The sequence below is a fragment of the Chelonia mydas genome, chromosome 6, assembly GCF_015237465.2.
Source record: "Chelonia mydas isolate rCheMyd1 chromosome 6, rCheMyd1.pri.v2, whole genome shotgun sequence".
NCBI classification, from domain to species: domain Eukaryota; kingdom Metazoa; phylum Chordata; order Testudines; family Cheloniidae; genus Chelonia; species Chelonia mydas.
The window spans coordinates 6,528,641-6,541,980 of NC_051246.2; the positions used below are offsets into that span (position 1 = coordinate 6,528,641).

Below are 13,340 nucleotides of genomic sequence, written 5' to 3' on the forward strand. Positions count from 1 at the left end.
TCCCAGAAAAATCAACTGTGTCACCATGGTATGAGGCGGGGTGGGTGGGAAATCTAAATTTGCAAATAAACTGGAGCCAAAAAGGGAGCACGTGTGGATTCCTTGTAACAACTCTGACTGCTCCTGTGAAATAGTGTGTCTTGGGGAATGTATTATGGGTTATGCACACACTTCCCCCTGGAGCTAGTGCACTGTCTCCTTACAGAAACACAAAACACTGTGCATTGTTTTGCATTCAATTAAATATGTGCAGAGATTCCGCCACAATACGAGAGACTGTCCAAATCTGAATCTTTCCCATGCCAGAAATATCCCTTAGGGCACAGGGCTTTGCCATCCATGTCTCTCCTGCCCACCCTCTCTGTTGTTAAATCAGATTAGTTTGGAAAGGAGGTAAATCATCTCTTGTAAATGTATAGACAATAATGAATGGTGTAGAACGTTTTCATTTACACTGGTTTTCTCTTCTGGCTCCCATCAATGTCAGTGGGAGTTGATGGCACTTGGCATCACTGAAACTCAAAGCAAAGGTCCTACAAAGGATCTGTGTCTAACGTTGGGAATCCCCAGCAGAAAGATGTTGCAGGGCTAATATGTACCTGTAGAGACATTCATGTCATTGAATGTCTTTTTTTTCTTCCTGAAGGCTAGATTTTAAATGGAAAAATCTGCTCAACTTCAGAGAGTCACTAGCACCAAAGGGCAATAATACATGTAGATGACCATAAGTGATAGCTAACATAAGGACCGTAGCAAGTTCTAAAAATCGTTTCCCCCCCCCCCCCATTGGGTTTATCTATGCGCCAATTCAAGGTGTGATTTCAGCTTGGGTATTCCTCAATCTCTACAGAAGTGGTGTAGGCCCAAAAACCTAACTGTGACAATTGTTTTAAAGGATAATTATTTTAAGTGGTAATATTATAAGTGGGTACAGAGTAGACATAGGTGGGAAAAGAATTTCCTGTCTCCTGAACATATTCAAGATTTCAAAATATTTTCCCATTCTACATTGGGATGAAACCAGGTCTTCTGCAAAAACTTCACAGAAAGTGAGAGATAGAGAAGCTTGACCCATGAATAACCAGTAGCCCAGTGGTTAGGGTACTCATCTAGGTTAAGGGATGAACTGGTGGATTTTCAACAGTTCCAGGGAGACTAGCTGACAGTCACTAATGTGACTTGGCCCTCCAGATAAGCCCCGGATACTACCACTCAAAATGCCACCCAACAATTGCCTGGTGGGTCAGGATGACTTGGCCACCACAGAAAAGGTTGGGGGAGAAAGGATGCTGGAGAGAATGTCGTAACACTTATAGAAAGGGAGGGGCATCAGTTTGTCATCGTCCATGTCCATTACCTGCAGTTCCATTCCCCATAGCTCTCTTCCCTCTAGGCAAACCCACAGTTTCTTGTGCATGCTCTTCCCCACGCCACACCTAACTCTCCCCAAACTCACTATCTCCCCCACCAAGCTGATCACAACTCCTTCTTCCCCATTCCAAATCAGGCACCTGGACTTGGGTCTCTCACATCCCAGATCAGGCTTACAATCACTGGGCTATCAAGATAGACTTTCTCTTTGTGTGTCCCAATGAATCCTTTATTATTCACCCAACAGGAGAGATTGAGAGACAGAGATGCACCATAGAATAGAAAACAGGGCAGACATTAGGGCACTCACCTGTGATATTGGAAACATAGATCTATTTCCCAGCTCTTAATTAGGCAGAGAAGCGACTTGAATAGGGGTCTCCCACATCCCAGGTGAGTGCCCTGATAGCTGGGATTTGGCTATTTTGGAGTTGCTTTCTCTATGTCTCTGGAGTTTAATCACAAATTCCATCCTGAACCTGAGAAATGTTGAATCAAAACTGAGACATTCCAATTAAAAGATTCCTATTTGGCAAATCCATATTTGTGGTGGAAAATCCATTTTATTAAAAAGTTCCCCACCAGCTTGAGTGCAGAGAATGGACAGTGCCCACTTTGTGAGCAGCTGTTCAGTATTTTGTTTTAGCCTCATCTTTCAATGTGTGGGCCCAGGTGTGACGGAGAGCTGGGCAAGAGCTGCTGACTCAGCCCTCTGTCACGCCAGCTCCCATTAAGGGAAGCAAATTGGAGCTGGCTTAGAAAAACCTGCACCGAGTTGGTGAATGGGAGACAGTTACCCACCCAATTAGCCTGGGGCTATAGAAAAGGCTGGGAGAACAGCCGCCAAAAGTGGGGGAGAGTAAGGGAGTGGAGGCAGAGATAGTGCATCTCTCCTAGGTCGACACGGGAACCTAAAGCTCTGTATGGTGAAAAGGTGGTGGGAACAGAACCTATAAATGAATGACACCAGTGATTATTGAACCCCAGGGTCTCCTAGGGACATTGTCAGCCTGGCAGGAGCTAAGAGGGCCCTGCAGAGCCCTTCTACACCAGGCCTTATTTAAACTCTTCCAGCCTTGCTCTGGAGACAGAATTCATAATTTGCTCATGTGCTTTTCCATGGTGTTTATCACTGTAGTGTCTGAATTTATTTTCAAAATGCCCCTGTGAAGTAGGGAAGTGAGGCACAGAGAAATTAAGGTCAAAACATGCCACTAATTTTGGGTGCCCAATTTGAGACCCTGCAGCAGCCCAGAACTGGAATTGCTGGGAAAATCCCCTGCTCAGTCCCTGGAATCCCTGGGATGTTGCCTGTCCAGGGCAGATGGACTCTTGGGGAGATTAAACCGGGAAGCTCTAGCAAACCTCGATTGATCCTGTGTGAGCAGCAATTTTTTAAAAGGTCAAATTTGGGCAGATTTTCATGAGATTGGCATAAGGCACTGCCCTGTCAAATTTCACGTCACTGCTGCAAAGCTTGGGGTCACCAGAGCTTTTCAGAGGAAAAGTCATCTGTGGTGGGGTGTGTGTTTTTTTTTTAATGTGGGTACAACAATGTCTTTTCCCCTAGCTTTGGTCTCAGAAATGGAAGAACAGGCTGAAACTTTCCAACTAAATACATTTCAATCTGAGGCAGGCAGCAGCCTTTTAAGTCAGGTCAATACACCGACAGGAAGCATTTCAGTTTTGGAACGTCCACATGTTTGAATGCTGATCAAAAATTTGAAAACCAAAGATTTTGACATTTGCAAATGGACATTTTTCAGAATTTCCATTCTGTTCAAAATGTTAAAATTCTGTTCAAAATGGTAATATTTCGATCAGGGTGGATGTGGTCCACTCCCAATAATTGATGAGGAGGTGTCCGGTCTGGCCAACGTACATGGCAGAGGGGCATTGCTGGCACATGATGGCATATATCACATTGGTAGACGTGCAGGTGAATGAGCCCCTGATAGTGTGGCTGATGTGGCAGGGTCCTCTGATGGTGTCACTAGAGTTGAATAGGGACTGGGAGTGGCTGGCTCACTACAAAAGCAGCTTTGCCTCTCCTGGAATTGACACCTCCTCATCAATTATTGGGAGTGGACCATATCCACCCTGATCGAATTGGTACTTGTGAGGTAACTCCCTTCTCTTCATGTGTCAGTGTAACAATGCCTGTATCTATAATTTTCACTTCATGCATCTGAAGAAATGGGGGTTTTTTACCCACAAAAGTTTATGCCCAAATAAATCTGTTAGTCTTTAAGGTGCCACCGGACTCCTTGTTGTTTTTCTGACATTCTGAGGTTCATGCTGCTTCAGGGATTTTGTCCCTAGTTGCCACCGAACCAAATAAGAACCCCTTGTGTCAGCCCCACACCATTCTACTGGGATCAGTGATAACATACCTCTTTCTCCACAGGTAGGCTTAATCCACTCAGCTCTGACAGAGTAGGAAGAAATATTCTCTTGATCTTTTGCTCTTGGACTTTAAATTAGATTCCCTGTCATCAGCTTTTCAGATATTTTGACCTGATATTTATTTTTGGCTTTTCTGCTTCAGAATAATACACAGTGGGAAAAGGTACATGATGCTACAGGATTGCTTATGTTGACGGTATCTATTTGCAGAAGAATCAAATAGTGTAAGATAAATAGCAGACAGGGAAAAACATAAAATATAATCTCTTGTTTTCTTATGTCTTATTTTGCCGTCTCATTTATTTAGTCTCAAATGTCGTCTTTTGCATGAAGAATTGTGGTGTTAACTCAACAATTCTCGAGAGGATCTGGTGCTGCAGTGACAATTTTAAGAACTGAAGTTCTCTATTTACACACCGAATGGGTACAGCATAAATTAAAGGCCACTCAAGATTCCAGTCTACAATACTACATCTCCTTCTGACAGTCTGCAGGTCAAGGCAGATACACAACAGCAGGTAAGAGGATCAGACCCAGAGTCCTCAGAAAACTTTGTCACACACCTGGTTCTGTGCCTGTTCTGGGGAGGAACATAATATTTCTGTCTCCACTTAATATCACTTGTAACACAATGCTCTTGGTTCTGTCATTGGCACTGGGGATGAAGCCCAGGACCTCAGGATCTGAAAAAATGAACTACCTGATTTAAAATGCCTCTGTTTGTTAGCTCTGCGTGGTCCAGTCTCTGGAGGAGGACAGAGAGCTATGAAGTGTGAGTTTAGGTTACACAATCAAGCACCTTTTTCAGCTCTATATTTAATAATCATAAAAAGAATCAGACATTTACTACTGGAGGAGCTGGTGGTGTTTTCTGTATTGGGTTACCGAGCACTTTCCATTCAAACAGATTCTTGTTTTTGAGAAGCTAAAACACCTCCATTGTTTGCAGCAAGTTTTTGAACTTCAGTTGGGAGAAAGCCCTCGGACTTGAGAAGAGCATTTTTGTTTTTGGTTTGTTTTTTTTTTGTTTTCCCCATGAAATTCTCTTCAGGTTTAGCTGAGTTTTAGCTTTTGACAACCACTGTCACCATTTTTTGTTTCAGTTGTGAGCAAAATTTGAGCTTCCGGCTAGTATAACACCTGTGTTCTAAACAGATGGGCCCGTGTTACCAAAAAAAAAAAAGCAGCAGACATTGACAATGTTACACCTGGAATAGTGACTGATTCTGGACCTTCTCAACCAGAGTTGACTGGGGCAGGAGAGAGCCACCTCTACATTACATATATGGCCCAGTGGTTCATTCCCTTCTGTGGGGATTTTACGTGGTCAGGCTCTCCCTCAGTTTCCCCAGAGGAAGAGAGGCAGAATACTGTGTCAGGCTGTCCACAGATCCTACACATCTCCCTGGTCATCTATAGGAAAACAGCTTGCTCTTGCAAAGGCCTGTAACAGAAGTGGTAGAAGTCTGTAATGCAGTGCAGGTGGTTACAGGTGCAAACCAAGAGGATGCAGAATGGAGGTGTGACAGAATTGAGTTTTGTCTTTTTAAAAACCTCGGAAATTACATATGCAAAACTATATTAACAGAACATCATTTAGGTTGTCTATTCAGTCACACAAAAGTTAGTCTGCCCTATACACTGAATAAGGCAGGGGTCCAGTGGTTTTAAGAAAAAACAGCATGTGATAATGCAATTAAAGACTATCATAATGCAAACACCCAAGAGGGCAGAATTAAGGTTGCATAGGCAACCACAAATCTGGCATTTCCTAATTTTCAGTTGCTGAAGTTTTCAACCGTAAAGACTTTTTGAGCAGGGTTGGTTTTTTTGGTATGTTTTATTTTGGGATGCCGGGGGAGGAGGGGTTGATTCACAGTATGAATATTAAGAACAGTTACATTAGGTATGATACAGACATTTGAAAGGGATGTAAACCTTCATGCTTCAGAGCATGAGGCAACCACTAATTTCCTGGATGTAGGATGAAAATACCCCTATAGGCCTGTTATTGAATAACTTCCTACCGTGAGGGCTTTGCCCCTTTCCCTGAAGCACACTGCAAAGACTGCCAATGCATAGTCAATACTCAATAAGATGCATCATTTGTCTGATCTGGTATGGCAATTCCTATGTTCCCTATATTGACTAAAATTTTCATTTTTTTTTTACTTGTCTAGCAGAGGTGTAAAGAGAGAGGGAATATGCAGAATCCCGAGACCTCTGTTTTTTCCAGTAACTAGGAAACTCCCACATTATCTCCAACTCATTTTCTTTCTATCCTAAAGATTACAAACGGGCATGAGATGCTTTGCGCCCATCAGCACAGATCTCACATTGTGTTACCGTGTCACTGGCCAGATTCTGATCTCAGTCTCACTAGTGTGACGGTAGAGTAGCTCAGCTGAAGTCAATTGGTTAATGAGGAGTCAAACCAGCCCATAACTTCCTCCACCAAATACAAACCACAGTGGAATTTACTGAGTGTACACCTACACCATGACTGGTAAGAAATGTCATTATTATTATCTTTTGAGCATCTCTTTGTGAATGTGGCAGTGAAATTCCATAGAAACATAACGGCCAGACTGGGTCAGACCAAAGGTCCATCTAGCCCAGTCTCCTGTCTTCTGACAGTGGCCAGTGCCAGGTGCCAGTGCCAGGGGGAATGAACAGAACAGGGAATCATCAAGTGATCCGTCCCCTGTCGCCCATTCCCAGCTTCTGGCAAACAGAGGCTAGAGACACCATCCCTGCCCATCCTGGCTAATAGCCATTGATGGACCTATCCTCCATGAGCTTATCTAGTTCTTTTTTGAACCCTGCTATAGTCTTGGCCCTCAAAACATCTTCTGGCAAGGAGTTCCACAGGTTAACTTAGTATTTATCCCTAGGAGATGCATTTTCTCATTTCTAGGCTCTGTGAATCTGAGTCAAAATTAACCATAGAATCAGTTACAGTCCATACCACTTACAAATGTTAGTACCTCTGGGAGGATTTGTAACAGGGAGGAAAAATAATGCACATGGTGACAAAGAATGTCTGTAAAACATACACTGATTCCAATAGGACAGTGACACTTTAAGGCTACATAGACAGTGATACCAAACTTTTCCGCTGGGGCTGCCTTATAGAGGCACCTAAATTTCTATTTAGGCACCTATATAAAAGGGGCACTGAGCATCCCTTGTGCCCTTTGAGGTCATTTGGATTAGGAAGAGAAAATCAATGACCATGAATAAACTCTATAGCATTGATTATTTGCGTACACTGATAGATTATTTGCCTCCCTTCTAAACTAAACACTCCCAATCTATATATCTCTTATTTTATAGAAGATTTGACCCACTGGATGGTTTCATGCATATTAACACAGAGTATACAATATTTCTGTAACTGGGTCATATCCTATCTCTAATGGAAAGCATGTGGGAAATACAAAGAGAACATTCCCTAGGAGTGTCCTTTGATGTGTTATGTTTATACACTGTTTCACAGGAACAATCACAGGGATTATGAGGGATCTGTACTCAATACTTTATTGGCCCATGATTAATTGTAATCCTTATTTTTATTTTTCACCAGCAGAGGAGAGAGTTTCTGGAATAAATGGCAGAGAGAAACCACACCACGGTGACAGAGTTCATTTTCGTTGGATTCACAGATCATCCAGATCTACAGATCCCCCTCTTTATGTTGTTCCTAGTGATGTATGTGGTCAGCCTGATGGGGAATCTTGGGATGATAGCGTTAATCATGGTTGAAACCCGACTTCATACCCCCATGTACTTTTTCCTAAGCCAGATGTCCATTGTAGATATTGGGTATTCCACAGCCATAGCTCCCAGGCTGCTCATGACCTTTGTAGCAGAGACGAGAACCATTCCTTTCATTGAGTGTGCAGCACAACTATTCTTTGTCTGTTTCTTTGTGACCAGTGAATGTTGCCTCCTGGCTGTGATTGCGTATGACCGCTTCAAAGCTATCTGTAATCCACTGCTCTACAGAACCATTATGTCCAAGAGACACTGTGTCCTGTTGGTGGCTGGCACATATGTCTGTGGCTCTGTGAATTCAATTGTGCAAACTCTATTTATATTCAGTCTGTCCTTCTGCAGCTCCAGTGTTGTCAACCATTTCTTCTGTGACGTGCCCCCCATGCTGAAGCTGTCTTGCTCCGACACCCAGGTCACTGACCTTGTACTTTTCACTTTCTCGACTGTAATTGTCACGACTACTTTCCTGGGTGTCCTAATCTCCTACATGTGCATCCTCGTGGCCATTCTCAGGATCCATTCTGCCAACGGGAGACGCAAAACCTTTTCCACCTGCGCCTCCCACCTGACAGTCGTCACTATGTTTTATGGGACGCTGATATGTATATATTTAAGACCCAGTTCCAGCTATTTGAGGGACCAAGACAAGGTTACCTCTGTGTTTTATGCCCTTGTGATCCCCATGTTGAACCCCCTGATCTACAGCCTGAGAAACAAGGAGGTAAATGATGCCTTTAAAAGGGTGTTATATAGGAAGATTTTTTCTTCGTAATTATAATCATTATTATATTTTAACCAATAAACAGCAGATGGCAGAATGAATTCTCTGTATCATTATCCTTAGTTCTCTGACTCAGCTACTCCATGTGACGTTACGTTGTATTGGACTGCGTACAGGAAATATAATGTTAGAAATTGCTGTTTTCAAGATCCACGAATGAGGGTCTGTGACACTACGTAGAATTGGCAAGATGCTCTGGCATTTGGCTTAAAGGACAATTGCTGTTGGTCCCAAAACCGATCCCTGAGGAACTCCACTGGTAACTCCCTCCAGCCTGACAGTTCGCCTTTCAGTATGACCCGTTGGAGTCTCCCCTTTAACCAATTCCTTATTCCTTTCAATTTTCATATTGATCCCCATCTTTTCCAATTAAATTAATAATTCCCCATGTGGCACCATATCAAACGCCTTACTGAAATCTAGGTAAATGATAAATACCATGGAGGGAGAGGAATTATTTAAGCTCAGTACCAATGTGGACAAAAGAACAAATGGATATTGTAGAAGAAAACAAGTTCTTACTTTTAGTTTGGACGCAACAAGTTAGAGACAGTTTTATTTTTAGGCAATTGCAAGAAGGAAGACAGCCGTTTGGACAGAGTGTCCATTTTTATGCTAATTTTTAAAGTATAAACAATGTAAGGCAAGTATTTATACCTTTTTATTACATAAAGCTCTGCTTTGTTTATACATTTTTTTAAATATTTTATTTCTTTTAAACATTTTTTACTACAATTAGATTTTATTATTTTAAGGCAAGGTTAAAAACAGCTTTGCTTTGCAATTTTTGTTCGCTTGCACCAGTTTTGCCTTGATAAGTTTTGCGTTCTTAGGGGTTAGAGTTAGCCTGACTTTTGCTTTTTTTTTTTAACAGAACTAAGATGGCTGCCCTTAAATCCCTTTTTTCACACTCCCCCCTTTAGTGCTTTTAGCACAACCATCATTTTTAAACTTTTATTTTTTAGACCTTGTATTTTTGATTTTAGATTAAAAGGATCAGGTTTAGCCCCATAACTTTTGGTTGGATGTAACGATAATGCGTAATTAGTATGAACATGAAAGGTAGTTTTGTTGTTCTTGTTTTTTATAACCACAATAACATATTTTTAAATTAAACAAAAACAATGTGTTTATTGTAATGGTATGCTGGGGTTATTTTGTAGCCTTAGTTATAAAGCACCATACATTATAATTAGTCCATAAAATAAATGCTTTATAGATGGTATGAAAGGCATGTGTTTTAATTTGATATATATTTTGAAGCACATAGATTTGGCCTTGTAATTTACAGATTTTTTTGAACCTGTGGTAGGAGTGAGTGTAGGGTTTGGAATTGGTCGGGTATGAAGGTGGCTTAATTAAAGGGTATTTGAAGCCCAAGATTTAATTGTAGGACTTTATTTGCAGGCCAATAGATAATGATTTTTTGCAGCAGTGGTGAAATTAAAATGTATGTTTTGCAAAATGGTGACCTTAACATTTACACAGCAGTAATTTCTCTTGGAAGAGCAGGTGTTTTGTTAGGGTCGCTTTTTGTTTTCTACTTTTTTAACAAACGCTGTTATAAACCGTGACAATTTTTTTTGGCTTTAGCTTTTGTACACACTGAGGCTGTGGGGGCATTAAAGGCCAAAAATGTTTGTTGGCTTTTTATTTTTATATAAACATTAGGTATTTTAGGAGCATTGACAATAAATTGGCTAGGCATACCAGGGGAATTATTTTTTTTTTAAATATTACCGTGAATTGTTTAATTTTATATGCGTTTTTTCTACGGACCTGCAGGATTTGGTATGTGGGAGCCCACACCCCTTTAACCGGCCCGTATGCTTGGAAGGAGCGCTGCGAGTGCCTGCAACTTTACCCTGAAAATGTTTAAGTTTGGTTTTTACAGCCACAAGCTGGGTGGCACTTTTGAGGCATTAGTAAGGGCAGTGGGCCAGACCTGGTGCTTAAGGTTACTTTGAATGGCCATTAGCTGGTTATTTAGGACTTTTTGAATGTTTGAACATGCCAGGTTTTACTGCAATTTTTTTTTGCCTTAGTGATATTTAATACCATGTTTATTCACAACTTTTGGGTTATTAAAGTAAGGGCAGAGATAACATGTAATTTACCCATTTCAGCTTGCGCTTGGGTTAACTGTGCTTTAGTAATAAGACTAGTGGCCTCTTTTAGTTGCCCTGATTTTTTTATTATGTTGTTTTAAATTGCTGCTGCACTATTGGCCCCACTTGACAGGTGTTTGAACAATTTTTTTTTTTAAGAGGAGACACACGCGCTTTGCTCTGCTAACCGAAAGGCAGCTTCTTTGGAGCAGTTTGGATAGATATAAGTGACCTGAAAGCTAAACAGGGGCAGAGTCAATTTTATAGTTTCTAATATAGCATTAATTACTATTACCTGGTATTTTAGCACATTTCTTTTAATAAAGTACCATACCACATTTGTTGTTTAAATAGTTTTATAGACTTTTAAGAAGCATTGACATGAATAGCATAGGAAGGGGTATATTGCAATACGGTACAGATTAGGTTAATTACTGGGACTATTTTAGTACAGGTAAATTTTTGGTGGCAGAACACACCCTTTTTTAAATATGAATTTGATTATTTACTAATTGGGTCACCTAAAACAATAAGGACCTTTTTTGACCTATTATAGACCCCTGCAATGGCTATTATATTAGCCCCGCTACAAAACTCACTAATTTTAATTTCAGATTTGAGGCTTATTTGTAGTGATATTGTATACTTTTATTTGTATTGACTAGTTTTTTATTTAATTGTTTTTCAATATGGGATATTTTGAACCTTAAAAATTTTTTAACCAATATTGAAATAAATGTGAAGGCCTTGGCCCTTGGGTTCTACTAGAATATACGGTTTTTGGATTTGGATTTGGATTTGTGTTACGGGGGTAGAAGTATCGTGGAGGGAATGGCGGGGGCAGTGGCAATAAGGCACCTTTGGTATTTGTTGTCTGAAAGCGAATTAGGGAGGGCAATACATGCTGAAGGTACTTATTGAAAAACACAGGGCGCCACCTGTGGAATAAGCCCCCAAACCCAATTAATACCACACTTTTAAGCATGGATTTTACAAGGGTTTTTTTGCCAGTGTATAATGCTACGCCTTGTTTACCAGGGCCAGTTTTTAATGTTTTTGTTGTTAGGAGTTTTTGGACTTTGGCAGTTTTAGCGGAGCCAGTAGGTTTTGGTGGTGGGTTTTGGAGCAATTGTGGTTTCGTACTGTGGAAAAAAAAATATTATTATTATTTTTTTTTAGTTTGAATGCAGCAAGCCAGAAACCGTTTATACTTTAAAAAACTACTAAGGCCAAGGTATCTCTGTCCATTGTATTTCTTCCCTTGCAATTGCCTAAAAAATAAACCATATAAAGCAGTATTTATATCCTTTGATTATATAAGATGGTGTCTTTGTTTATACTTTTTTGATATTTTATTTGTTTTTAACCTTTTTTTCCTAACAATTCCATTTTATTTTTATTTTAAGGCAAGGTTAAACAGCTTTGCTTGCAGTTTTTTATACGCTTTACCAGGTCTGCCTTTACAAATTTTGCGTTACTATGGTTCTGTGTTAGCCTGACTGTTGCTTTGTTTTTAACACAACTGAGAGGCCGACATTTAGTTTTTTTTTATTTTGTTTTTACACTCCCCCCTTTGTGCATTTTTTTAGCACAACTACCATTTAAATTTTTTTATTTTTATTAGATTTTGTATTTTTAATTTTAGATTAAATGGTTAGCCTTATCCACTGAGACTGGATATAACAACAAAGCATACTGTTTGAATATGAAAGGTATTTTTGTTATTACATTTTTTATAACAACAATAACATATTTTAAACTACACAAAAACAATATAAACATTACTGTTTTTATTGTAACAATCTGCTGGGGTTGATTTATAGCATTAGTTACATAACACATTACATTATGATTAGTATAAAATAGACCCTTTATCAACTGTGTGGAATGCATGTTTTCTAATTTAATGTATAATATAATATACTTTGAAGTATATAAATATATATGTACATAAATGAAGTACATAAATATAATATAATTTGAAGTACATAAATTTCACCTTGTAATTTAGAGATTTTTTGAACCTGTGGTAGGAGTGAGTGTAGGTTTTGGAATTGGTTTGGTATGAAGGTAGTTTAATTACAAGGTATTGAAAACCTAAGATTTAATTGTAGGATTTTATTTGCAGGCCAATAATGGAATTGTTCGCAGCAGTGATGAGATTAAAATGTATATTTTACAAAGTGGTGGCCTCAACATTTACACAGCTGTTACTAACTGGGAAATTAGGTGTTTTGTTCGGGTCGTTTTCTGTTTTTTATCTTTTTAACAACCATGGTTATAAACAGTGACAACTTTTTTTGGCTTTAGCTTTTGTACGCACTGAAGCTGTGAGGGCTTTAAAGGCCAAAGTGTGTGTTAATTTTTTTATTTTTATGTAAACATCAGGTGTTTTAGGAGCACTGACAAAATTGGCTAGGCATACAATGTGGGTTAATTTTTTAAATATTACGGTGAATATTTGTTTCATGTTATATGTGTTTTTTTTACGTACCCGGCAGGATTTGGTATGTGGGAGCCCACACCCCTTTAACCGGCCTGTATGCTTGGACGGAGCACTGCGAGTGCCTGCAACTTTACCCTGAAAATGTTTAAGTATGTTTTTACGGCCACAGATTAGATGGCACTTTTGAAGCACTAGTAAGGGCAGGGGACCAAGCCTGATGCTTAAGATTACTTTGAATGGCCATTAGCTGGTTATTTGGGAAATTTTGAATGTTTGAACATGCCAGATTTTACTGCATTCTTTTTTTTGCCTTAGTGATATTTAATACCATTTTTGTTAACCGCTTTTGGGTCATTGAACTAAGGATGGAGATAACATGTAATTTACTAACTTTAGCCTGTATCGGGGTTAACTGTGCTTTAGCAGTAAGCCAGTGGCCCTTTTTTAGCTG

At 39.7% G+C, this 13,340-nt stretch overlaps 1 protein-coding gene across 1 annotated transcript; it reads left to right on the forward strand.

Moving 5' to 3' along the window:
* Nucleotides 1-2,213: 2,213 nt before the first annotated feature.
* LOC119566330 (olfactory receptor 1019-like) lies at nucleotides 2,214-8,376 on the forward strand. The gene is made up of 3 exons (XM_037898960.2): nucleotides 2,214-2,305; nucleotides 4,085-4,295; nucleotides 7,364-8,376. Exon 3 carries the CDS (start codon nucleotides 7,388-7,390, stop codon nucleotides 8,324-8,326), a length of 939 nt encoding a protein of 312 aa, XP_037754888.1. The 5' UTR covers nucleotides 2,214-2,305; nucleotides 4,085-4,295; nucleotides 7,364-7,387; the 3' UTR covers nucleotides 8,327-8,376.
* Nucleotides 8,377-13,340: the final 4,964 nt, after the last annotated feature.